Genomic DNA, 26,916 nt, shown 5'->3' with positions numbered 1-26,916 from the left:
ACTAATTATTAAATATTATCATATATTATTATTGAGCAGACAAGTGGGTGAAATTAATGGAAGTTTGTTTCTTCCCCCACCCCTGCAAGGATCATGAGCTGAAAACAAAGATCCTGAGTCCTGGATGTTCCAGGTATTGGAGGTGATTCGTTTCAAGGTGATATAGCTAGGATATGGTCTAGAGCAAAGCTTCCTAAACAGTGGGGGAAAGGGGTCACATAACTGAATGTGGGGATCACGAGATTATGATTTGTTATCAGTAAATATTTTATTTATATACTTGTTTTATATACCTGTATTTCTGGGGTCATATAAAAATTTCTCAGGTCAAAAGGGTCACCATGGGAAAAGTTTAAGAAGCCCTCATCCAGAGTCCAGAGCAAGCAAGTTCTAGAGCTGGAGACTGAACAGAAGCAGCGTTGTAAGAAGTTAGATGGTCCGTCTCAAAGGTGGTGACAACCAACTCGGTTCGGTTCTACATGCACAGGAATTGTGCTAGACTCTGAGGACACAGACAAAAAATAAGTAATGGTCTCTTCAAGGAGATCTGTTCACCTTCCTCCTCCGTGATGGTCAACCCTGAGCTCACAAAGCAGAGAAAGATACAGAGGTCAAGCTGAGGACACTAGAGTCTTATAGGTGCAAAGATCCACTGAGCAAAAACCTAACTGGAAAAATATTCAAAAAAGCTTTTTTTCCTGAGTAATTTTTGGGGGTTTTCCATCCAAAGAAATTATGAGAGAAAAGTGATTTCTCCTCCAGTTTTTTCATTCTTTCTCCCCACTTATATTCCATTTGTTCCAACAATAAGATCATGACATAGCAGGAAGATGCAAAAATAGGTAGCTTTTACCCTTCTACCTATAATAAATGAGATCCGGTTCTTTCCTGCATAGAGTTAATACTCTAGGCTCAATGAAGTTATACAAAATCCATTTTTTAATATTTCTAAGTTAACCATTCCTCAGGCGTCAGCTATCAGTTCCCAGCACTAAAGCTATTGTTTAAAAGGAAGAGAAAGCCACAGCAGGAATCAGGGAGGGAGCTGGACTGTGCTTATCTATGTGGGAAATGGCTTTGTTATTCTCCAGTTGCTGGCAGTCTCTTCCACTCCCCCAAATTGTTTTATTTTTGCTTTACTTATGTTTCATATTTATCTTTTCCTACTCTAAAATGTAAAACTCCTCAAGGGCAGGATTCATTTTTGCCTAGCACCAAGCTTGACACAAGATACTTTGTAAATGCTCCTTGGTGTGAATGTTTGGGCCAGCACATTAAACAGCATTATAAGCACTTTATGTCCTTTTAGAAGGAGGCACTGTGTACCTCGTAAGTAGGTTACATTTGTAATAAAGCAGTGAAACCAGTGTATGACCATTACTTTGTGAATACAAAAACTGGAGAATAATAGGTCATGGCTTTCCTTTCAAGATGCCAACTTCTACTTGATTATTAACTTATATAAATAAGGGGGACTCTGTGTTTTTAGTAATGCATTCTTCCTAGGATCATACATTTAGAACTGAAAAGAACCTTATAAATCATCAAGTTTTTACAGATGAGGGAACTGAGAAGTAGGTGAAATGTGCCTCCAAGACCTGGTCCTGGGTTCAGTGCCTCCCACTTGGCCCTATGACCAGTGCTCTCCCACTGGTATCCCCCGACCACATTCCCCAGACCCCGCCCCATGTCCAGTGTGCCCCATACCCTATCCTGCATCCCGAAGACTTACATATGCTCACATAGTGCTCGTTAGGCTCGCCTCTTCTTCTCTGGCTTCCTTGGCCTAAGTGCCACCTTCTGCAGAAGATTTTACCAGTCTCCCCAGCTTCGGGATCCTTCTCCAAGCTTACCTTCTCTCGTGTGAATAACGTTTACTTACATGTTATTCCCCCATCCGGAGTGTGAGCTCCTTGAGGAAAAGAATAGCCTTAAACTTAAAAAATGTTTTCTGTTTCTTCCTAACTTGCAGATATTTCATGTGTGGAAACCCATGTTCCCACCAAATGCTTGTTGCTCTCATTTAGAATTTTGCTTCTGGTCATGTTGTATGTCTGCTGGGTTCAAGGGCATGCACATAACTGTTCTGAATACTTAAATGAATTAGGTTGGCAGATGGTTCAATGGGACCAAGAATCCTTGGTCATTAGTTGCTTTAAAAATTAAACTCCTCTGCTTTGCAGGAAAAAAAAAAATGTATTGAGAAGATACTGCTCAGCTTTGAATTGTCAAGATGCCACAAGCAATATCTCTAAGAATCAAACTGTTCCTTTTTATGGCTTCCTATTGCAAAACCTGCCATTTTGGGCTCAGGATTCACAATATGGGCTGAAATAGGGAAATCCCATCCAAAATCCAGCGCCGCTGCTCCAGTCACTTTGAAGACAGCTACCTTGAAACCTATCCTCTGAAAATGAAGAAATATAGGCACCTGTTCAAAGGAGCAATTCCTAAGAAATTCATTGGGGGCAACAGAAAAGAGACTAGCCTCCAAATCTTGGTGGTCACCTGCATGGGAAGTCACAATGGGTTTGAAATCAGGAAACCCCCAGTAGGTATTTTCTTTCTTTATATTTGTGCCCTGAGTGTACTCATCTCAAATTCAGCTTAGTTTGAAGAAGTCTAGGAATGCCTAGACCACTTTTTAGACCCATATCTCAGTGTATCTGAGTGGAATCACTAAATTCATCACTGACACATTTTTATTTTCTAAGTTATTATCCATGTTGCAGTAACACACATGACTGACTAAGCACGATACAATATTAGATTTCATTTTGGCCCTTTCTTTGCCATCATTTCTTATTATCTACATTTAATGAACTAACTGTGCTTGTGTATGATTAGATTACGTGAAAAGCACCCTAGCTGAAATTTTCTTTTTGACCATTGCAGAGAAATTTTTAATGACAGTGATGAATGTGAATCAAAATTATCCACAAGAGTATGAGTATTATATAACATTCATAGGCTCTCTTTCTGTGCCCTTTGAGCAAAAGAAAAATAGAAAAGGAGCTGATAGTTAGAATTTTAAAATAAGGCAACAATTGGGTAGTAGAATACAATACACCAAGGTACAAGACTTAGATTGGAGTTTCTTCTCTATTAACTATGGGACCTTGAACAAGCTTCAATCTCAGTTGCTTCCTCTTACAAAGGTTAAGTTCAAATTTGATCTCAGACACTTAACACTTACCAGCTGTGTGAGTCTGGGCAAGTCACTTAACCTCAACTACCTCAGCAAAAATAATAATAACAATAATATTTATACTGTTTCACAAAGGCATAGTTAAGATCAAATGTGGTAATATATTAAGGTGCTTTGAAAACCATTTTCCTGCCTGAGACTATGTCACTAAAAATATTGGGGAACACTAACACATAGGTATTCTTTCCTTTTACCATTTGAAACATTCATCCTTTCCCTGAATAAAACCACCCCCTTTTGTTTGTAAACTGGATCTTCAGCCCTTAAATCATAATATCAAGTTTATTTCTCTTTGATTTAGAAGTTACTGAGAACCTCATTCCACTGTAGTTCTTAATTTGAGAAGCTAATAAGTGATTGTTAATGAAAAGTTAAATTTCTAGCACAGGTTTATCCATGCAATAATTACTCAGTAAAAGATGCTTGTGTAGATAATTGTTGGAAGATATTTTTGAGTTGGAAAATAAATTATTAGTAGTTCAGAGATTTTTTTTTAAATGAGTGCGCCAGAAAAGTCCATCTGGATTACATTGAGAGGTAGAATTTTTTTTTATTTCTCTTCACAGAATTTCAGTGAAATAAGAGCTTATTGAAAATTTATCTTTCAACTCTTATTATCTGCCTTTTTATCCCTACACATCCCTCTCTCTACTTTTCTTTTTTTTCAGCTTTTGTCAACCTTGTTATTTTTTGTCATTTAGTAGATAAATCAGTAAGGAAATCAGACATCCCTGTGTAACCATTTTATATCTGTCTTCTGGTTCCTACCAGAAGGTACAATCTTGTGAATCTTTAGGAAGAAGTGTTATTTTTATAGTGATTTTAATTTTTTCAAGGCATTTGCATGTCTGCTATATTTCTTTCTTTTTTTTTCCCCCCTGAGGCTGGGGTTAAGTGACTTGCCCAGGGTCACACAGCTAGGAAGTGTTAAGTGTCTAAGATCAGATTTGAACTCCGGTCCTCCTGAATTTAAGCTGGTGCTCTATCCACTGCGCCACCTAGCTCCCCCCCTGCTGTATTTCTTGATCCCCTTTTAACAATTCTAAGAAGCAGAAAAGGCAGGTGTTATCCCCATTTGAAAATGAGGAAACAAATATAGAGAATAAGTGAAATGATTGATATCACAGTCAAAAGCCCAGATGGGAACCCAGATCATCCATTTGTTTCCAATAAATCATGTTGTTTCTAGACTCCCAGTACATCAGAAACTTTTAAGAAGAGTTAAGCAAGGGGGTGGTAAACACTACTATTTTGAAAATGTAATGCTTTTTTCTAGTAAATTTATTTATTTTTAATACATATTGTTTTATGAATCATGTTGGGAGAGAAAAATCAGAGCAAAAGGGAAAAACCATGGGAGAGAGGAAAAAAAAAACAGAAAAAATAAGTGAACAAAGCATGTGTTGATTGCATATAATGCTTATTGTTCCAGGATTTATGTACTAGACATAATGTCCAAGAAGGAAAAATCTTAGATGAATGATGGAAAAATGTTTACAGAGAAGTGGTTAGAGAAACAGTAATTATACATCTTTGATTTCATTTAGAAAAGATCAGTTTTCACCCATTTATAAGAAATTTGGTAATTTTTAATTTGAAATTGACTAAAAGAAGATTTTATAACAGAAATTCTTGAATATTAGGAATGTTAAGTTTCAAAACTCCAAAAGCATCCCTATCCCCTTGTTTTTTCCTGTAAAATCTTTATAGATAGATAGATAGATAGATAGATAGATAGATAGATAGATAGATAGATAGATAGATAGATAGATAAAATGGCCTTGTTTCTTTATGGGAGCCAGCACACAGGAACTATTTTTTTCTCTATATTGTTGAATATGGAATGTCTGCTTTTAATAAAATGTGATCATTACTCTTTGACAAGTATTTTGGTGATTCTTAGTTCTGATCCCAGGGAGAAAGAGAACATAATGTTCCAAGACTCAAAGCTATATGACATCACCATGTTGATGTTCTGATGATAAAGAAAAAAAAGGCTTTTAGCTTTCTTCCTCCCACTGAATTCTAGGCAACTCATTCATCTGTAGCATTTTCCAAAGATAAATACACTCAGATGAGCTGCCTGTCCAAGCTGCATGTCAAGGTTAATGTTAATTAGTTGTATAGTTTTTCCTCATATTTTTTCCTTCACTATCGTCACACAGAACTATATTTTAATGTGCCTAATTGAATAGAAACATACATTTACTTATTTATTTCAGCCATATCCCCAGGGAAAAAAGCATGAAATATAACCAAAATACCAGGTAGAAGAAAGGGGCTTCTTGAGTTCTAGCCAAATAGATAAACCTACAAAGAAATGGAAAATGGGCATTTCTTTCAGCACACTCTGGCCTTCCTTTGTGGATTATCCCTCTCCTGATCATGGTTCACTTTGGTTCTAGCTTGAATGCTAGCCGATACCCTCTACTACCTGCATGATAGAAAATGTTTTAACTAAAAAGTTAGCAGGTTTCAGTGGAATTATTGATGCTTTCTCAACCTTCCTAACTAAAATCAATATCCACTATAAATAAGCTAAACTTCTGAATGTAGTTTACTTGGCTGATCATACCCCTAAGTTATATTCTCCTCTTTCTCGTATTACTCCTATACTTAACTCATAACCTTGCTGTCCACAAATCCTCTCCTCACTTTTCTCATTGTTTTGAGCTGTATCTGTAGATTTGGCTTCATAATAAGTCTTGAACTTTGCCATTTATGCCTTTGCTTTATGTAGTCTGGCTGCAGTAAATTGTCCCAGAGACTTTTACTGTGCTAATATAGCATTTGGGATCTTCTTCTGACCCATGGCAACTTGTTTTTTAACTCTTTAATGTACTCACCATTAATATTTTGTATTATTGTTACATGTATGCTTGGCTAATTATCTTCCTCAACTATAAGGACAGGGTCTATATCTTCTCCAAACTTTGTATCTCAGCACAGGGCTGTGGACATGATTGATAAATGTTTATTGAATTGAATTTGTTTATCTTCTAGACTGCATAGGAAGCTAGAAAGTGTGTTCATGTACGGTATGTATCACATATTAAATCCTATGTCCCATATCCTGTTTTGACAGCATATCTAGAAAATTGATTAAATTAACTGCATAAGACTTTTTTCTACATTTCTACCCTTTCTATCTCCAATCTGCCTTTTTGGACACCCCAATTCAACTCAGGCTGGTCCCTAAAGCTTATTATCTGTAAGAAGATCCCAACCTGTTAAATTTCTCTATGTACAAAATCTATTCCTATTAAAAGGTGATAAAAATGAGAAGGAAAACCAATTAGCACTCATGTTCATGTGAATTTTCATATTGTTTGGGTTTTTTTTATTTCAGTAAGAAGAGATATTTCACTATCCCTTAACAGATTTTTCAGCCTATTTCCATTGATAGCACTATTAGACAAAATTATACATTCCTCTCTCTGACTTTTTTTTTCTTGAAACAGACTACTACACTTCAGGAATCAATAAGATTCTGAGAGAAGGAATGTATCCATAGACCACTGCGGAGGTGAGAACTGTAGCTAGAAATGATAACTTCTGAGAAATAAATTCTACCAGACATAGAAATTTTCACTGTGGCAAAGATAAATCAGGAGAGGGATCTAATTAATTGAAATCAAAGGTTTATTTATAAACCTGAATAATTCTTAATGGTAAGGGCAGACAGGTAAACCAAGGGCCACTGAATGGGTGCTAACCCTGAGTAAATGGAAGCTATCAAAGATACAGTTTTTCTGTAATTTGTCATCTTTGTGGAGAAACCACTAGACACCCAATATGAGCTTATTTATATAGCAATACAAGGCTTTAAATCTAGGTTTCCCTGAGCCAGGTTTGACCTTGGGCGCCTGCCCAACAAATCATATCTTGCTGTTTGTTCTCAAAAGTTTCAAAATCTAACTCTTGTTCTCCCCAGAAATGGGTGAGACAACCCTGATTCTCCTTCAGTCTAACATTGGGTAACATTGTATATCAAAATATAACCTTTATTTCATGGAAACTGTAAACTCACCAAGATTCCAGGACACTCCTCTATCCTCTGGCAATTTCCACAATTAGCTTCTTTATAGGCCTTATGGTACTACCCTTTGGGGTTTGAATTTTCAGTGTTCTCTGCCTCTTCTGGTGTTCTCACACGTGTCCCTTTAATCTGTAGCAAGGTAAGAAGAGCCTTCTTTTGCTGGCCAGCTTTGCTGGACCAAGCTTGCATGCTCTGTCTCTCAGCCCAGAGGTTCTGCAATAAGAACAACTTCTCCCTGGCTCCTTGGGGGCACCCTTGGCAAAGGCTGTGCCCTCAGCCCCCAGACACTGGGGTTTTGAAGCAGTACGTGCCCAGAGGTTTCAGCCAGCCCTGCCACTGCCATAATCAAAGCCTGTCACCATAGATCCTGGCTCCCTGGCTGGAACTGGGTTGGACTGGAGTTTGTGAGGGGGTTTTCCCTCTCCGGGCAGTTTCCATTTTTATTCCTTATTGATAGACATTTTTCTTTATCACACACTTTGGGAAGTGGTTATGAAATCCCCCCCATACACACACACATTTGCAGAGTTTGCCACTTTAAAGAAATGAGGTGGTTGCTCTGTATTACTTCTTGGCTCAGGTTGAAAGTTTTAGCCATAAAAATCACTGACAAAGATCCAGCAAGTAGCTGACAGAGAATCTCAGCTCAATACTCTACTTAAGCTAGTTCCAGGATTTCAAGTAAAAATATTAATTACAGTTTTTTCCTCACCAAAAACATTGATTTTGATGGCCAGAGCATTCACTGCTGCACAACACAGGTGATGAACATCATTATGAATTCCAAGTTAGGCCTTTGGTCTTATTGTGCTAAAGTCAAATCATTCTTCAGAGACATTATTCAAGCTTACAGACACTGAACACAAAATAATGAATTTAACAGTCTTGAATAAGCCTACTAAATTGAATAAATGTGGTTTGTGTGTTTTATATATATACACATATATACATAAATACACATAAAAATACATGTACACATATATATCTACACATACTACACATGTATAAACATACATATACGTGTGTATATGTGTATATACACAAATATAAATTTAATTGATGGAAGAGCCAGTTGCCTGGAGCCCAAGTAATCAGGATTCTTATTGAAAGGGAAATAAATGGAAACGAGGTTGTTTTACATCCATTCCCTTGCCACTTTTGTATCTTATTACATTGATCCTCATGAATGTAGGATAAATCAGTGTAATTAATGTGAATTCTCCAAAAGTGAGGCAATGGACCTTGAATGCTATTTATCTTATTTCCAGGTGAACTAAATGAAAGCCAATGGCCTGGGGTTATCCATGATCTTTGTCACTTGTAAAGGATTATTATAAATTCTCAAACTAGGAATAAAAGTGGACCCAACCTTGTGCTGTGTAATAAAAAGCAGCAACAAAGAATAAGTCACAGCAAAAGAACTTAAACCCATTAACTGACTTTTTGACAAAGGATAATTTCAGGTATTTTTCATTGTCAAAGTGATTTGAAAGCCAATAGATTTGGAAATGTCACAGGTTTATTTGATTTAGAAGAGGAAAAACACAGACATTTAAATTGATGGAGCAATTTGGCAGTAAGTACTAAGGTTATTTCACTCTTTGTGAAGTTGATCAATTCTTCAAGTTATTGATGAAATAATTAAAAGTATATGGTACAATTAAAAGACCAATGGAAGTTTTTAGTCTAGTTTGTGTAAGTTACCTCTTTGATAGCTCATGGACCCCTTCCCATAATTTTTTTTTGGAGGCACTTGGGATTTAGTGACTTTTCTAGCTAATAAGTATCTGGGTTAGAATTTGAACTCAGGTCCTCCTGATTTCAGGGCCAGTGCTCTATCCACTGAAGCATCTAGCTGCCTCGAGCTTGTTTCTTTAAAAAAAATCTTAATAATTATTTCAATATAATTATTTTCCTTTTGGGGAGTATGCCAGAGCCAGCCAAACCATCTCCTAAGAACTGATTTTTAAATTTTCATTGTGAGCACTGAAAATCAGCAAATATTATAAATCAGGGCTTTATAAAAAGATAACACAAAATACATAGCATTCAAACAGCAGTGTAAATGTTTAATAATTGGTTCTCTGAGAATGACATGCTTTTGGTTTAATCTGCATTATTAACATTTTCTCCATCACCTTCTAAAGTCTAGACAGTCAACAAAACAGCCCCATTCAAGCCCTGATTTATAACATTTGCTGATGCCATCCACATCCAGAGAGAGACCTATGGCGACTGAATATGGATCAACACACCTATTTTTATGTTTTCTTCTTTTTTTTCTTTGTTGTAGTTTTTCCCTTTTGTTCTCATTTTTCTCTCCCCATATGACTCATATAGAAATATGTAAAAAAATGAATGTACATGTATAACCTTAAAAAAAGACCAATTATAACAATAAAAAAAGAAAACAAGGAATATCGCAACAATTCCTCAACTCAACTAGCTTAGAAGGAGAGTGGACTAGATCAAAGCTTCTTAAATTGTGGGTCAAAATCCCATATGAGATCCTATAACTGAATGTGGAGGAGTCACAAAAAATTTGGCAATAGTAAAATATTTTTGAATGTTCTACTTCTGGTAGTATCAAAAATTCTGCTAATATTTAAGTGTGTAAAAATAATCAATCACATGCATCTCATCAGTATGCAAATTTGCTTTCATCTTTAATAATTAGTGAAATTATAAGCATACCAAAGAATTGTTTTAAAATCAATTTCTTCATGATTTATTATCACTAAATGCTTGATTTGTATACCTGTTTTATAATCCTAAATACCTAGGCTCAAGTAAAAATTTCTTGGGTGAAAAGGAGTAGCAAGTAGAAAAAGAAACCCTAGACTATATGGTTCTATGATCTCTTTAGCCTCATAAGTCTATAATCTTGTTAATATTTTCTGTGGGTCTCCCCTTTTGGGGGCTATAACACGATGGCCATAATTTCTTGATGTTCAACAGAATCCCTCCATTTGCCTGAATTGACAAATTGACATTTCCCCTCAATCCCCATTGCTTTCTGCATTAGGGAAGGGAGACTTTAGAAAATGCATGGACACTTTATTCCTGAGTTAACCCCCAAAGTGTCTTAATTTCTCTCAAGGAGAATCATGATTTTCAAAGAATCTTAATGGTCATTTTCATTGATTTAAATTTTTTTAAAAAGCTACATTCAACACTGAGGAAGGAAATGATGTAACAATTTCCAAAAGACTGAGAACTACTATTTCAAATCTCACCATTGAAAGCGGGCACACATCCACACTGACCAGACATTGCCTCAGTGTTAGTGAGTGCTCTTATGTTGTCTCTTCCCCAACACTTTCATAGCCTAATAACAAGGATGGATCTGAAATCAAATCCAAATTCTTCTTTATGGTGTTCAAGGCTGGCCATGATCTGTCTCCAACCTCCCCATACAATTTATTACCTACTCTGTCTCACCTTGCAGGCTCTATTCCATTGAAGTCCCTCTGCTTTACTACTCTCCCACTGTGACATACTTTGTCTCTTTCTTCATGCTACCCACATCAATCCCCTTCAAAGCCCAAGTCAAGCCTTTTTGAGACCTTTCTTAACTCCTCCCTAAAATCAATACCATTTTCCCTTAACTGAATTCAATTTAGTGAATATTTGTTAAGCTCATCAGGGCTCCTTTTGGCAGCTGGTCAAGCCAGGTAGGGGGTGAATCGGATCCAGAGACTAGAACGATGTGCCAGATTATGGCAGGCAGCCTAGAAAGGTCCCAAGGGATCAAAGGTAAGAAATTTGCTGAAGTCGAACAGTGTGGAACACGGTAGCAAACGTAGGGTGTCATTAAGTTTGTGGAATTTAAGCCTCCTCGAAGCGGCTTACTGAGGTCAGAGGTATCTGGCAGCTGAGAACAAGAATCCAAACATGGGGACTAAGGGCAAGACTGATCAGAGCGAGATAGAGCCCATCTCCCAGGCTAACAAGTTGGGCTTTTGGGGGGGGGGAAGAGACAGGACTCCAGCTGCTACAACTGTAAGGACAGGTGAATACTTGGACATGAAGAACAAGACAAGAACTCAGGACATGAACCTAGAATATCAGCGTCAAAGCAAGAACAGAAAGTTTAAGAATGCCCAGTTGCCTAAACTCCTTGCTATTAAGAAAACCATTTTATTTATCGTAGTTGTATCCTTGGAGCTTAGGACAGTGTCTTGGATGGATTGATTGGGCAATTGGGCAATAGATCTTTGGGTCTCCCCTGAATAAATGTTGAGTTAGTCCCAGAGTCTGGTCTAAATCCACAGCTGAGGATCAAGTGGCTCCTGTTAAGAGTTAGTGTTAGTGAATACTCTTAAGTTGCCCTTTTCCCAACACTTTCATAGCCTAAAAATGAGTGTGGATCTGAAATCAAATCCAAATTCTTCTGTATGGTGTTCAAGGCCGGCCATGATCTGCCTCCAACCTCCGTATAAGATTTATTAGCTACTCTGTCTCATCACACAGACTCATGGAGGGAAGTAGGGGAAAAGGCTGCTCATTAACTGCTTGCTAAGTGTTAGGCATTTGGGGGAATTCGTACCAAGGAAAGATGCTCGTTTTCAGATCTTGAGGGACTTTATAATCTCTAAAAATTATGATCTGCCTCCAACCTCCGTATAAGATTTATTAGCTACTCTGTCTCATCACACAGACTCATGGAGGGAAGTAGGGGAAAAGGCTGCTCATTAACTGCTTGCTAAGTGCTAGGCATTTGGGGGAATTCGTACAAAGGAAAGATGCTCGTTTTCAGATCTTGAGGGACTTTATAATCTCTAAAAATTAGACATCTACAAATCAAATTCTTGAAGATCAATAGAACATATAATTAAGTAGTCAAACTATAAATATTAAATCCAAACTAATATCCAAAATAATGACTGCCCCCCCCCCATGCCAGGCACTGTGCTGGGAGTGGTAGGAGTTAAGGGAAACTATGCATGTCATCAAGAGGGAAAGAAAGGAATTAAGGAGGGAGGGAGGGAGGAAAGAGGGAAGGAAGGAAGGAAGGAAGGAAGGAAGGAAGGAAGGAAGGAAGGAAGGAAGGAAGGAAGGAAGGAAGGAAGGAAGGAAGGAAGGAAGGAAGGAAGGAAGGAAGGAAGGAAGGAAGGAAGGAAGGAAGGAAGGAAGGAAGGAAGGAAGGAAGGAAGGAGGAGGGAGGGAGAGAGGAAGGAAGGAAGGAAAGGAGGGAGGGATGGAGAGAGGGAGGAAGGAAGGAAGGAAGGAAGGAAGGAAGGAAGGAAGGAAGGAAGGAAGGAAGGAAGGAAGGAAGGAAGGAAGGAAGGAGGGAGGGAGGGAAAAGAAAAGAAAAAAGCCTCAATGAGCACACAGAAGAGAAAAGTAAATTTAGTGAGGGACAGAGACAAGCATACTATGTTATGTTAAATTTAATATATGATATATGCTTAACATATACTTAAAGAAAATAATAGCAATAATATTAAGTCATAATTTGATAATTTTAATAATTTTGATAATTCTTTTTGTAAATGGAAATGTTTGTTGATATTTTTCTAGATAATAATAAAAACAAAATAATTAAAAATAAAAACAAAAAAAAGTAATAAATCAAAACAATAAATAAAAATTTAAAAATTCTTCCCTTCCTTCAATGCCTTTCAGTAGTATTCTAAGTTATGGGCTGATTCTTTTTATACAATACCTAGAGTGGAACTTCCTTGAAGGGACAAAATTTTAATTTTTGTGTCGCCACTTGTCCTAAGGAACATAGTAAGCATTCATTAAAACAAATCTTCTTTGAATCAACTCAGTGAACCAAATTTTTTTTTTCATTTCATTGGGAGAGTCTCTAGAAGATGACTCATTGGCACCATCTACTGGACAATAGGGGTTATCATCGTGATGCTAGAGGCTCAGATAAATTGATTGTTACTAATTTAATTTGACTAATTATAAAGTACCTGCCATATGCAAAATACTGTAGTATTCTGAACATCTCTAGGGGATCTCTATCCCTACAGTAAATTAATATGATTGTTACCCATACCATTCAGAATAATTGGCATTAATAATGAAGAGATTATCACATTTGCACAATATTATACTGTCTACAAGAACATGACCTTAGACCAGATTAATGTAAACAGAGGTGAGGTTTAGTTTAAGTCTATTTTTTAAAATTTCCCCTTTTCCTTGCTTCCTCCTGCCAATTCCCTAATCAAAATATATCACTTTAATAAAAAAAATCCCTAAATTCTTCTGGAAATTTATTATCTCTTGATTTAGAGATCCCCAGTTTATTGGAAGAGGAGATATTTTGAATATCCTTGAAGTAGTCTGGAGAAGGGAGGGAGGTATCCTGTTGGCCAGGAAGTCCTGTGCAGAGAAAGGATCCCACCTTCCCATCCAGTTAAAATAAAGTGTGAGCAATGGAAAAGGTGTTAATTCTTTTTAAAAATAGATTATGTTTGGTCCTCTTCTTTCTGACTCCTTGCTTTGAAATTCTTGTTCTACTAAGTCAATTAAACAAACATTATTAAATTCTTCCTGTAGCATATAAATTAAGAACTCCAAAAGAGAAATGATGTAAAGCAGCTCATCAAAGAAATATCTGATCAGAATGAAGATGAGTTGATTATACATCTAGTGACCAGAGAGATCATTTTGAGGTGTTCTATGTCCCTTCTTAATGGTACAACTTAAGTCTAACCTTTTCCATGAATAATTTTCAGTCCACTCCAGTTTTAAAATTCTGTTCCATCTTTTTGGAGTCCAAATCTGTAGTGAAATTGGCACAGAAACCAATGAAGAAGACCAACTGATCTGCAGCTCCTCATCTTAGAGAGTCGCCTGCAGCTCTGGAGACTGAGGGACTTGATTCACACAGTCAAGATATGTGAGTGAAACGTGCATACCCTTTGATCCAGCAGTGTTACTACTGGGCTTATTTCCCAAAGAGATCTTAAAGAAGGGAAAGGGACCCCCATGTGCAAGAATGTTTGTGGCAGCCCTCTTTGTGGTGGCCAGAAACTGGAAACTAACGTGGATGCCTATCAGTTGGAGAATGTTATGGAATATTATTGTTCTGTAAGAAATGACCAGCAGGATGATTTCAGAGAGACCTGGGGAGAATTAAATCAACTGATGCTGAGAGAAGTGAGCAGAACCAGGAGATCTTTGTACATGGCAACAAGATTATAGGATGATTAATTCTGATGAATGTGACTCTTTCCAACAATGAGATGATTGAGTAAGTTATGGTATATGAATGTTATGGGTTATTATTGTTCTATAAGAAACGACCAGCGGGATAATTTCAGAGAGGCCTGGAGAAGCTTACATGAACTGGTGCTGAGTGAAATGAGCAGAACCAAGAGAATGTTGTACACTGAAACAAGATTATATGATGATCAATTCTTCTCAACAATGAGATGATTCAGATCATTTCTAATGATCTTGTGATGAAGAGAGCCATCTGCACCCAGAGAGAGAACTGTGGGAACTGAATGTGGATCACAACATAGAATTTTCACTCTTTTTGTTGTTGTTCATTTGCATTTTGTTTTCTTATTAATTTTCTTTCCTTTTTGACCCGATCTTTCCTGTGTAGCAAGATAATTGTACAAATATGTTTACATATATTGGAGCTAATGTATGTTTTAACATGTATAACATATATTGGATTACTTACCATCTAGGGAAGGAGGGGAAAATTTTGAACACAAGGCTATTCAAGAATCAATGTTGAAAAATTATCCATGCATATGTTTTGAAAATAAAAATTTTAATAATTTTAAAATATATAAGTGACAGGATTTGAACTCAAGTCTTCCTGGCTCTAAAGTTAGCTCTCTATGAATATGTTTCTCCCTCCTAGAAATAATAAACACACACACCCCAAAAGGAGCACAATTAAGTGCTAAGTTGTGTCTTCTTGATCATCTCCCTACTTGGATAGTAAGTTCATCTGTAATATGGGGAGAAGGGTGGATTACATTATAAACAGGATATATATTTATTGAGAGAACTGGGGATAGTAAGAGGGATTGGAGAGGCTTGAAAGGTACAGATATGGCCTCCAGCCCTGCCAACCAAGATCATTCTTCCTTTCTTCTGGCATCCTCCTCTTCCTTATGAAGCAGAATGCAGCAATACCAGGAGCCAAGCTCAGGGCCTCTGGGTGATTTAGGAGAGATTGGGCACTAGAGCAAGGGCAGCCTTCTCAGGTCTTCCTTCTTCCTCTCCTTAGTATCTTCCCACCATCTTGCAGACAGACCCTTTCTTTGGTAGTGGCTTCCTACTTTGCTGAGGAGTAGAAAAAAATAGTGAGCTCCTTGAAGGCAGGAATTGTTTTTTGTCTCTTTGTATCCAGAATGCTTAGCACAATGCCTGAAACATAGTAAGCGCTTAATAAATACTTGTTGCCTGAAATTCAGGCACTTGGGTTCAGATTCCATTGGATCTGTCATCCTGGGTAGGTCATCTCATTTCTAAACTTAAGCATTCTCAGCTTTGAGACTAGCACAGTGCTGCTTACTTTACTTAGCTCACCAGGGAATTTATGAGGAAAGGATTCAATTATATAAATGTGAGCTGCTGCTCACAGTTCATTTTACAGATGAGGAAACTGAGGTTCAGAGAATTTAGGTGTTTCACTTAGGGTCCTAGAGCATTGGAGTCCAGTCCATTCTCTGAAATCCTTTGTTGCTTAAAAAAAATTCCTTTTCTTCCTAGACCTTTTCCTTTCATACTTTCTGCTGTTCATAGAAACCTGCCTTCCCTTGAAGATACAACTTCAAGGCTGGCTGTTCCCTCCCTGTCACCCTGAGACAGGAGATGGGACAGAGTTGGAGGGATGCTCCTCAAGCCCCAATTCCACGTTCAGATGCCCTGTCTCCCAGGATCACTGGTAAATCCCCTCTCCTTTTGAGGTCACTCTGCCCCATCTTCCTTCTTGATGCTGTCCATATAGAATGCCAACCAGATCACTTTTTCTCCTCCCTAGTAAGTTTGGTACGGGGTTCACAGTCCCCTCTACTCCCATGGGAACGGCTTGGTCTCCCAGTTCTCAAACTTTGCCTCCAATGCACCTTAACCACACCCAGAAGTTTTATCCAATCTCTCACTCCCTTCAGTTGAATTTGCTGGAATTGGGATTAAAAGGCTTCCCATTCGTGCCCCAAGGAACTGGACACCAGGTAAGAGTGCATACATGGTCCTCTGCCTCCTGGTCTCTCTGCTTGTCAAATAATAATTGGGTGCCATGATAGGATTGCTACTATACAAGACAAAGAGTCTAATTTCAGCCAGCCATTACCTAGCTGTGTGCCTAGGATACAACTTTTGACCCAGATGCACCCAAGATGTGTTCCAGCTCTACTAAAATTTTTCATGCCATGCCCTAGGCCACCAGCTCACCAATACCTTCACATAAAATAATCCACACTCTGTTTCTGAGTTAGAAATCTGTGGTCCTTTATCACAAAGCACAAGGCTGAGCACTCACTTGTTAAAGTGGCTGGAAAGAAAGACACAGTCAAACACAAAGGGGTCCTTTCTCCAGGAATCTACATGGCAGCAATAGCAGCAGGGGCTTTAAAGGGAAAGGGCCCAGAGACTCGGAACTGGATAATGTTACAGGAGCAACCCTGCCAGTGGCTGCTGGGGATCCAATTCAGAGCAGCAGAATATGCTGCTCATATGAGAGGATGATGATGGTACAAGGAGACTGAGAAGCAGGTGCATTCTCTGACCTCTCTCCTCTTCCCTCTGCCTCTAATTTATTTCATTCCCAATCCACAAGGAACATGTGTCAGTAAAGGCTGATTTGCAATTCCTTCAAATGTTATGATTCACATCTGTGGGAGCCTTTGGAGAACTGACCTGCCCCCTTCACACTTAGGCGTGGTCCTTAGCAATCCCCTGTTTTTGTTTTGTGGGAACACAATTAATTTTCCCTCAACAGCATGGTCAGTAAGTTCATCCAACATTGTAAAACAACTGTTATCTGAGTCCGAGTGCTGAGGAAGGCAAGCAGCACTAGCTCCATATCTGAATGGTTGTAGGGTGAGATACTATAGCAGGTATCAATCTTGTGAGATGTCATAGAGGCAAATTTTGATAGAGAAGAGGACTTTTTCATAAGTCTCTCATCAGTCTCCTCAGCCCTTTCATGCGTTGGCCCATTTAATTACCCCAACTGGAAAAGTCTTATCAGATCTCTTCTCCCTTTTCCTTCCCTGAGGGTTACTGAAGGAACTCTCTTGGGAGCATCCTACTCATGAACAGCTCTCGAGTGTTGCTGCTTCTTTGTTTCTTGTGTTCGGGCGCCATTGTTAAGGGAGCCACCTGCCAGTGGCTGCTGAAGGTCTAACTCAGAGCAGCAAAATGGATCCCTTCATGTGAGAGGATGATGATGATGACACAAGTGCATTCTCTCACTTCTCTCCTCTAGTGATAATACTTCTTGAGATCCTCAATAAAAGTGGAGGGAAGGTACCTAGAAGAGGATGGGGCAGCAGAACCCTGAATGAAGCAGGTGCATTCTCTCACTTCTCTCCTCTTCCCTCTGACTCATTTATTTCATTCCCAATCCACAAGCAACATCTGTATCAGTCAGTAAAGGCTGATTTGCAGTTCCTTCAGAATTGTTATGATTCACAGCTGTGGGGGCTTTTGGAGAACCGACCTGGCCCTTCACACACGATCCTTAACAGATGGGACCCCAGAGATCATCTCCTTCAAATGCTGAACTTCATATGAGGAAAAACCAGGGTCCACAAAGCTTGGCTTGCTATGGGGGCAGAAGTAGGGGTTTGGGCCCAGTTCTCTAACTCCAAATCCGGGCCTCTTTTCATGAAGCAGCTGGTAGAGCAGTAGAGCCAGGAGGCTGACATCAACATATGAGTTCAAATCCAACCTCAGACACTTTTAGATGTGTAAATCTGGGGTAAGTCACTGAAACTCAGTGACAAAATGGGGATAATAATATGACCTATCTTACAAGGTTGTTGGGAGGATTAAATGAGATAATTGCATTAAGTACTTAGTGCAGTGTCTGGCACACAGTAGGCATCACATAAATGCTTATTTCATCATCAAGAGGGAAAGAAAGGGAAGGAAGGAAGGAAGGAAGGAAGGAAGGAAGGAAGGAAGGAAGGAAGGAAGGAAGGAAGGAAGGAAGGAAGGAAGGAAGGAAGGAAGGAAGGAAGGAAGGAAGGAAGGAAGGAAGGAAGGAAGGAAGGAAAAGAGGGAAGGAAGGAAGGAAGGAAGGAAGGAAGGAAGGAAGGAAAAGAGGGAAGGAAGGAAGGAAGGAAGGAAGGAAGGAAGGAAGGAAGGAAGGAAGGAAGGAAGGAAGGAAGGAAGGAAGGAAGGAAGGAAGGAAGGAAGGAAGGAAGGAAGGAAGGAAGGAAGGAAGGAAGGAAGGAAGGAAGGAAGTTCTAGTTTTAGGATTGCTTCCTTCGGGGTTCAGCTGCCCCATTCTTTTCTAGGTACCTTCCCTCCACTTTTACTTGAGGATCCCAAGAATTATTATCACTAGGCAGGGTTGGGGGGTCTATAGTGGCCAAGTATGACAGTCAAATATGCAGGACAGCTGTAATAATGTGGTGTGGACCACAGGAATTAGGAACTCTGGGAGTGAAGAAGTGGAATCCTGGAGAAGGGGAGCAATGATGTCTTCTCTAGAGGTTGTCTCGTGGAAGAGGGATTGGAAGGTGGAGTTGCTTTGAAGGACAGAAGGAATACCAAGGATGACGACAGAAGCAGCAGATTTCAGGTCAATCTGAGGGAAGCTTCCTGGGGAGGAGAGCTTTCCAAAAATGGAAGAGCTGGCTGCTCGTTGTAAGGCTGTGAGTGCCTGGCCAGAGAACTCCTCATCCACAAACATCTATGACACGCCCAGCTGGACCAGCCCATCTCCAAAGCTCCTGCCAAGTCCACATTTCATCCATTCAAGACATTCATATGAATGTCTTGGGGAACTTTCATTCACAGCTGTATCTACACCTTCCGCCTGGTTTGTAGAGAAAGTCTGGACACACCTGGGACCATTTCCTACTTCCCCCTGACCGCACCGAGCAGGAGAGTAGCCCTTCCAGCCACTCCCAGCCCAGCCCTATTTTATGTGGGTGTCAGGGCAGACCATTCACAGAGAGAGAATCAGGGGCCAAGAAATCACACATTACTCCCCATTTTGGGGCAGATCACCAGCCCTCGGCAGGCACGCTGTGAGGGCCATCTGGACAAAGGCTTTCACCCCTCCCTCGTGCCCCCTCCATCACCACTGTCACCACCTACCTGTATACACCAGAAGTCCTACAAGAATCATGTTTTTGTTTTTTATTAATATTATTTTCTTGTAAACTTTTAAAAAAGTCTCTTGGTCCGTGGCCCCCACCCCAGTGCTGTTCTTCCCCCCAGCTGTGAGCTAGAGCCTTTTGTGTTTTGACGTGGAGCCCCTGGGTCTTCCTCGGCCTCGACGTGGGGGCCTTCCTCCGTGGCTCAGAACTCTGGACTCCCCTCGGCCTGTGCCCGCAAGGGGAGGGCCTGAGAAGCCAGCCCCAGGAAGGAGACTCCAGAATGTGGGGAGGTCCCTGAGAGGGGGGTGGGATAGGCTGGGGGTGGGGAAAGGCTCTGGGCTACATTGGCAGTGGCAGATGCTGCCATGGCTTGGCTCCTGCGGGCAAAGGCTCTCTCTTGGCGCAAGTAGCGGAGTTCATCCCTTATGTCTGTGAGGACGCTGAGGAGGCGGGACTGCAGCTCCCGGTCTCGGGCCCGCTCCTCCCGCTGCTGGGCCCGCTCTTCCTGCCAAACCCCCAGCTCCTGGTGGTACAGCTGGTCCCACTGCTCTTCCAGGTCTAAGAGCCGGTGCAGGTTAGTCCTCCAGGCCTCCCGAGCGCTCCGGGAACAGCTCACACCCCCCCTGAGGGGCTCCCCACTCGGCGAGGCGGAGGAAGGAAGAGACTCCTCCCGGAACAGTGGGGAACAGGGGGCTGTATCCTCCAGCTTTTCCCAGTTCAGACGCCGAGGTCTGCCCCTGCCACCACCATCCCCTCTGTCTTCATCTTCCAGCGAAGGCGGGGGCAGCTGGGAAGGGCTAAGGACCTGGCTGAGGTCGCCGACCACAGCAGGGGCAGCCCAGCCCGGAGGGCCTTCCCCTGGTTCCTCAGGAAGGGAGCTGAGGGAGGCCCTGGAGCTGCAGTGCCGGAGCAGCCACATGCCGTGATTCTCCTCTTCCTCCTCCTCTCCTTCCCTGATGTGGTCAGGTGCAGCCTGGGTATCTTCATCCTCCTCATCACAGGAGACCATCACGCCATTTTGGAGGGCTGGAGACATGGGGGACTCAAGACCAGGCTCTGGGAGAATGTACAGAGAATACCCATCAGGGAAAGGAAGCCATTCTGCTGAGGTCTCCTCCCAGCCAGCCCCGCTCCATCCCAGCCCCTACACACTCACAGAAGGAGGCCCTGAAGGAAGGAAAGGCCTATGCAATAGTGAAGAGAGCAAGCTGGGGCGGGCACCTGCGTTCTACCCAGCCTCACCGCCAGCTCTCCCTGATTCTCTGCTCTCATCTAGCCGGGTCAGACCCTCGATCCGGAACATGGAGCATGCTATGTCCACTGTGCCTTAGCTCATAGAAAGTCAGTGGGTTCAGAGCTGGAAGAGACTTTCATTTTACACACAGGGAAACTGAGTTTTAAGTGACTTGGCCAAGACCTTGCTGTAGTCATGAAGAGCAAAGACAGAGAAGTATAGGACATTGATCTAACCCTGCAAGTGACTTGCCCAGTCACACAGGATTAGAGCAGCTGAGCTAATAAAAACCTGACTTCAAAAGAAATACAAATTAAATTAACAAAGAAAGAGACCAGACTTCCCAGCTCCCAGGCTAAACAGTTGAAATGGAGTTCTACACGTTTCATTTGAGAGGCTGGCTTAGAATGGGGTCAGCCTGCTCGCACCTGAAGACCCCCAGATGCCATTCTGAGTTTTGGGCCCCTGGAAACTTGGGGAAGATCACCCCAGCATGGCAGCCCCTGGCCCCCTTCCTCAGCCTCCTCAGTAGTTGCACAGCCTTAGGGGAGGCCGTGATCTGGGAGTGTGCTGCTAAAGGCCATCATCACTTTGCAGTCTCCCCTGCGGCTTTTCCAGCCATGAAAAGGCGAGAACAGGCCTTTCCATCTCCAGCCAAAGCCCGGCCCCAGCTAAGCAGGGCATGGAGAGCTATAGAGAAACTTGTGGAGAATGTAGCCCTCCAGAGTACCTTAGAGCTCATGGTACAGCAGACGCAACCACGGCCCCGAGTCAGCAGCAGCTCCCAGAACTGGAACTCAGGACTGCACAATCCTAGGCTAGGATACTTTTCTCTGCATAACCTTAGGCTTTCCCCCAAGTTGGGCACAAAGTTTAGGCTCTGAAACACCAGCAGAGACGGCACTAACCCTCTAGGAATCACAGGATTTTAGAGCAAAGAGATCTAGAGATCTAAGTATATCGTTGTACGGATGTGGAAACTGAGACTTACCTAAGGTCACACTACCCGGTACTAAGTGGCAGGGTCAGGATTCGAACTCAGGCTTTTGACTCAAAGGACAGAGTTCTTTCTAGTCTGCAAGGCTGCCCCCAGAGAGGGCGGGCAGGAGCACTCCCTTGCTGGTGCAGAGGCTGGGGTGAGAGAAGCCCCAGTGGCAGGGCAGCCCTGATTGCTCAAAGACTCTAGGGAAGAAGCAGTTTGTGGGACAGAGGGACCATAGAGGGAGCAGGACCCAGAGGGGCTTGGGCCTGGCATCTATCCCACGGGAGCTCCCTGAGGGAAGATAGAGATCCATCCTTCCACCTGCCCTGGCCAGGCCCGGAGACACAGTGAAATGTGAAGGGGAGAGTCAGGAACCCTGGCTCTGAATCCCAGCTCTGACTCTAGCTGAATGGCAACAGGCAGATTTGGGGACAGTTTCCTCCCTGGGGATAATTAAACCTTCACAGTACTGTTGGGAAAGCAGCTCTGCAAATCCTCAAGTGCTCTAGAGATGCAAGCTCTACAAGACGAGCATCCTCTTCCAGCCCTTGGCCCCTGGTTTGCACCTCCTAGTGGGATCTCCCTTGGACCTGTCCCAGCAAATCATGAGGAGGATGACTCCTTCAGAAGTACCTGCCCCAAAGCCTCCTCCCTTTGTGGGCCCGCTGCCCAGTGGAGGGGAGGAAACCCTCCTCTGTCCGAGCCTGGAGGCTTCTGGTACAAGGATTTATCTGGCCCTTCCAGCCCTGGGAGAGGGCACGGGGGCAGCAGTCAGGAGGGCACCAAGTCTCTGTTCTTACTGACGAGTGATCTGCCCTTCCTTTCTGGGTTGACTCATTTTGAAGGGAGGGGGTCATATAAGGTGATTTCTAAGTTCTCCTTCAGTTCTACTTTGAGTCAGTCTCCCCTGTTCCTCTTTTCTAAGTCCTAGTGTTGGGAGCAGGGGACGAATCGGAGCTTCTGGCTCAATCCCTGAAACCTTCTTCCATGAAGGAGGTCATGGGATTTAATGCTGATTGGAAATCAGCTGATCCTTCCTCAGCACTTTAGAGAAGAGGGAACTAAGACCCCACAAGGTCAAACACTTTCCCAGGGTAGCAGAGATGCTCAGTAGCAGAGCTGGTGCTTTGTCTCCAAATCTAGCCTCGAACCCCGATGCTATCCCTCAATGGGTCCTTCTTGTCCCCTCCCAAGCCAAAGCCTCCCAAAATGCCCTGGGTCTCACCAGGGTCAAAGAAGGCCTCAGGTTCTGCCTCAGGGCTGGCCTGAGTAAAGGTGGAGGCTACCATCTTCTCCAAGGGTGTGAGGCGGGCCTTCTGGGGGCCACAGCTGCCGGGGGGGCCCTTCTTGGAGGTGAGCTTCCGCTTGACATCCAGCCGGAGGTCCCGCCACTTGTGCTTCAGGTCTTCCACAGAGCGCTCGGTATAACCCAGGAAGTTCACCCGGCTCTGGATCTGGCCCCACAGCTGGTTGCGGTGGGCAGAATGGGTGCGCAGGGCCTCAGCCCCATACAAGGCCCCAAAGTGCCGAACTACATTCCACACCAGCGTCTCTGTCTCGTCATTAGAAAAGTTGGCTTTTCGCTTCCGACCAGGGGTCGCCATGCCCGGTGACTTGGGGGCTGGAGGAGAGGTTGCCCACCCTGTGCCCAGGCTGCACAGAGGGCCCAGTGGCCCTCCAGCAGCTGGTACCAGGGTACCCTTCAAGTGGGAGGCCAAATGGGGCCTCAGTAGCAAGGCCAGGGCAGGAGTCCCGTCCCAGGAAGAAGGAGCCCAGCTTTTAGGCACCAGCTGTTTCTTGTATCAAAGGAGAGGGCGAGGAAGGCTGTACCCCCACATCTGCCCTCTGCCCTTTCTTTCCCATGATTCCAGTGCACCTGGCAAATGAAGAAAAAAGCACATTCAAGCCAAGTTCATTTCCTTGAAGGTATATATGGCCCCCCAGGGTCATATTCCTCCCAACCTCAGACCCATCATTTGCCTTGCTCTTGAGCTGGGCTGCTCAAACAAATAGATCTGGGACAGCTCTGCACCCTCTTTTGTTTGTTTTATTATATAACTTGTCAACAGCTCACTATAAAAGAAAAAGAATTGGAGGAAGTCAAGACCTAGTTCTGACTTAGACTCGTGAATGCAGTAGGTTATTTCCCCTGTCTTTAAACCTTAGTTTTCTTCTCTGCAAAATGAGGATAATAATACTTTTACCACTTACTTTACAGAACTATTAGGGATAAAGCACTATGGGAATGGAAGTTATGGGCACTTTCAATAATATCTAAGCACTTTGAAAGCAGAGGTCATGCCTTATATACCTTTGAATTTCCCACAATGGCTATTACAGGGCTGGGCAATTCACAATTCAATACAGCATCTGGCATCCACAAAGCACGATGATGTGGTCAGTCATGTCTAACTCTCCAAGATCCCATTTGGGATTTTCTCGGTGAAGATATTGGAGTGCTTTGCCATTTCCTTCTCTGGCTCATTTTACAGGCGAAGAAACTGAGGAAAACAGGATGAAGTGACTTACTCAGGGTCACACAGCTAGGAAGTGTCTGGGATTGGACCAGGATGAGCCTTCCTGCTGGGTCCGGAGCTCTATAACTATGGCACCATTTAGTTGCCCTGAGGAAATGTGATGTTGGGTGTGAAAAGTGAATTTTTAGGAGAACCTGACTCCATTTTGTCCTAGCTTTACTGTCACTATAAAAATGTGTAAAATGTCTCTCTCCTAGTAACTTCCCTTTGCCCATTCACTTCAAGTTTCCAAAAGAAAAATCAGAGGGTTTTGAATAGTTCCAGCAACTCTCTTAGTAGGAGCTCAAGAAATACTAATTAAATGCTAAAGATGATACTGGACTGAGTAACTCTCTTAGTCCTATCTAATATGACCCACAGTAGGAGTTAAGCAAATGCTAATTAACTAAATGATAAAGAAGATACTGGCCTGGAGCCAGGGAGACCTGAGTTCAAATCCAATCTCAGATCCTCCCTAGCTGTGTGATCCTGGGCCCTGTTTGCCTCAGTTTCCTCATCTGTAAAAAGAGCTGGAAAAGGAAATGGTAACCGCTATGGTATTTCTGCCGAGAAAGCTCTAAATGGGATCCCAAGAGTCAGACAGGGCTGAACAAAAACAACAAAGGAAAGTCTTCTTTGGTCTGGTGTAAATAAGTGATGTTTAAGCATTAATTTTTCTTTCACTAAGGATGTCGCTTTTCTTCCCTCAGAGCCCTTCCTAAGCCCAAACCACTCGGGAAGCTCTCCTACATGACCCCATCCAAACTCTGGTCCCGCAGCTCAGGAGGAGACATCTGGGGAATTGTGAGACCCGTCCATCACCTCCTGCCGCTGTCACCCGCTTGCGCGTATAAATAAACTGCAATCTAGCTGCCTGTGAGCCGCGCTGCTTTATCCGCGCGCTGGCTAACAAGGCTTGTAACAAGTCATTCAGTGCAAGGATTTGATTCATTTTGTGGGGAGAGGGAAGGGAGGGGACGACTGGGTTAGGTCTCTCTCCTGTTACCTTTCCCTGCCCAGGTGGATCACTCTGTCTGGAATTGGGGGCCGGCCAGCGAGGACCTGAGATTAGCCACTAACACTCCGACGGTGGGGGGCGGGTGGCCCTCCGCTCCGAGCGCTGGGCTCCTTAGTAGTAAAACCACGGGCCTGGACTTTGTGACCTCCCAGGGCCGTCTCCACGCTCCCCGATTCTAGGGCCCGTTCCTGGCCCCGCCGCGCCTCGGAGGGGTGGGAGCGGCCCGGGCCGGCCTCGGAAGCGCAGCTAGCTGCAGGTGCGGGGAAAGTGGCCGGGGACCCAAGCAGAGTAACGGGGAGAGGTGGGCAGAAAGTGGCACGCGGCGTTAGCCCGGCAGCCTTTGTCTGGGGCCGACGCCGGGCAGCTCCCCTCCCCCGAAGGCGCAGAGCGCGGGCTCCCTCCCGGTCCCTAAAGAGTCAGTGCCACATCAGTGGCGACAAGCCACAAGCCGCCGGGCGGGGTGGGGCTGGGCTCACCTCGGTTAAGGTGGGGGACCCACTGCCCGGCCCGGGAAGCAGAGGTTCCCCTGCTGGGAACGTCGGGGAAGGGCTCGTTCCCCCCCCCCCGGAAAAAGAGGCCCGCGAAAGCGAAGGGTGCCCCTCCCCCTCCCCCTGCGCCCCGCACAGCTGGATTTGGGTGGGGCGGCACTGCGCCCCTCCCCCCAGCATGCACGCGCGCACATACACACACGTCTCCCCGTTTGCGGTCTGACCCCCCCACACACACACACAGTCCGTTGCCTGCCTCCCGACATTGGGGCACCGCGGAGCCTGGAGTCCCCCCAACACCTCCAACTTGGGGGTAGGGGAGCAGAGTCCAGGCCGCTCGGCCAATAGGAAGCGCCCGCCCCCTCCCTTCTCGAGAGGGGTTCTCCGGCCCCCCGACAAACCTGGCCCCGGCTCCAGGCGCGCGGCTACTGCTCGGCGGTGTGGCCCGCTGACCCTGCCCCTCCCCCGAGAGAAGAGGAAGGGCGGCCGGCCTGGCGGCCGACCCGGCCCGGGCACAGCTCGGAGGGAGGGCGGAGGTCGCAGCTCATCGGTCCGCGAGGGCCCTGGGCATCCACGGCGGGGGCGGGAGCGCGGACAGTCCCGGCTCCCGCCGCTTCGGGGGCTAATGGCTCCTGCCAGGGCAGGAACTTGCCTTCATTTCCTCCACCACCGTCGTCTGCCACAGAAGGATGGAGCCGTCTCCCGGCCGCCCTCTGCCGGCCCTCGGTCCTCAGTGCCCGCCCCGCCCCCCACCTCCAGCCCGACCCCGGGTCCCTGCCCCAGGGAGGCTGCGGCTTAGCTGCGGGGTGACCGTGGGCAAGTCACTCCGGCTCTTTCGGTCTCAGTGTCCGCACCTGTGAAATGGGTTCGCGGGGACGCAGCAGCAGGGGGAGAACTTCAGGATAAGAGATCTTGGATTCAAATGTTACTTTGTTGCATCTTGGGCCAGCCACTTAGTCTCTGTGGGCTGCAAAATTAGAGATTTGTGACTTTGCGAACGAATGTGACTGTAGGAAGGGAAGGGACATTAAACCAATTTTAGTGCTGGGGGCGGCCCTGGAGGCCACCCGATCCCACCCCCTTTTACAGAGGATTCTGGAGTCCTGTCTTTCCAGTGTTAGATTGTAACTAGCCTTTGGACTGATGGAAAACTTCCTAACGACCG

The 26,916-nt window shown here is 43.7% G+C and overlaps 1 protein-coding gene across 5 annotated transcripts; it reads right to left on the bottom strand.

Moving 5' to 3' along the window:
• Positions 1–19,538: 19,538 nt before the first annotated feature.
• On the bottom strand, positions 19,539–26,460 carry LOC141551663 (uncharacterized). Of its 5 annotated transcripts, none has more exons than XM_074283552.1 (4): positions 26,153–26,460; positions 24,041–24,230; positions 22,955–23,605; positions 19,539–20,569 (listed from the first exon to the last, which is right to left on the bottom strand). In XM_074283552.1, the coding sequence occupies exons 3-4, from the start codon at positions 23,331–23,333 to the stop codon at positions 19,716–19,718; spliced, it is 1,233 nt and encodes a 410-aa protein (XP_074139653.1). In that variant the 5' UTR covers positions 23,334–23,605; positions 24,041–24,230; positions 26,153–26,460; the 3' UTR covers positions 19,539–19,715. The 5 variants fall into 5 exon arrangements, with proteins under 5 accessions (XP_074139653.1, XP_074139654.1, XP_074139652.1 ...); XM_074283553.1 differs by lacking the exon at positions 26,153–26,460 and adding an exon at positions 25,252–25,811; XM_074283551.1 differs by lacking the exon at positions 24,041–24,230.
• Between the last annotated feature and the right edge of the window lie 456 nt (positions 26,461–26,916).

Source organism: Sminthopsis crassicaudata, chromosome 1 (genome assembly GCF_048593235.1).
Source record: "Sminthopsis crassicaudata isolate SCR6 chromosome 1, ASM4859323v1, whole genome shotgun sequence".
Lineage (NCBI taxonomy): Eukaryota > Metazoa > Chordata > Mammalia > Dasyuromorphia > Dasyuridae > Sminthopsis > Sminthopsis crassicaudata.
Note: the sequence above shows the minus strand (reverse complement) of the source record. Positions and strands in the feature narration are given on the sequence as shown.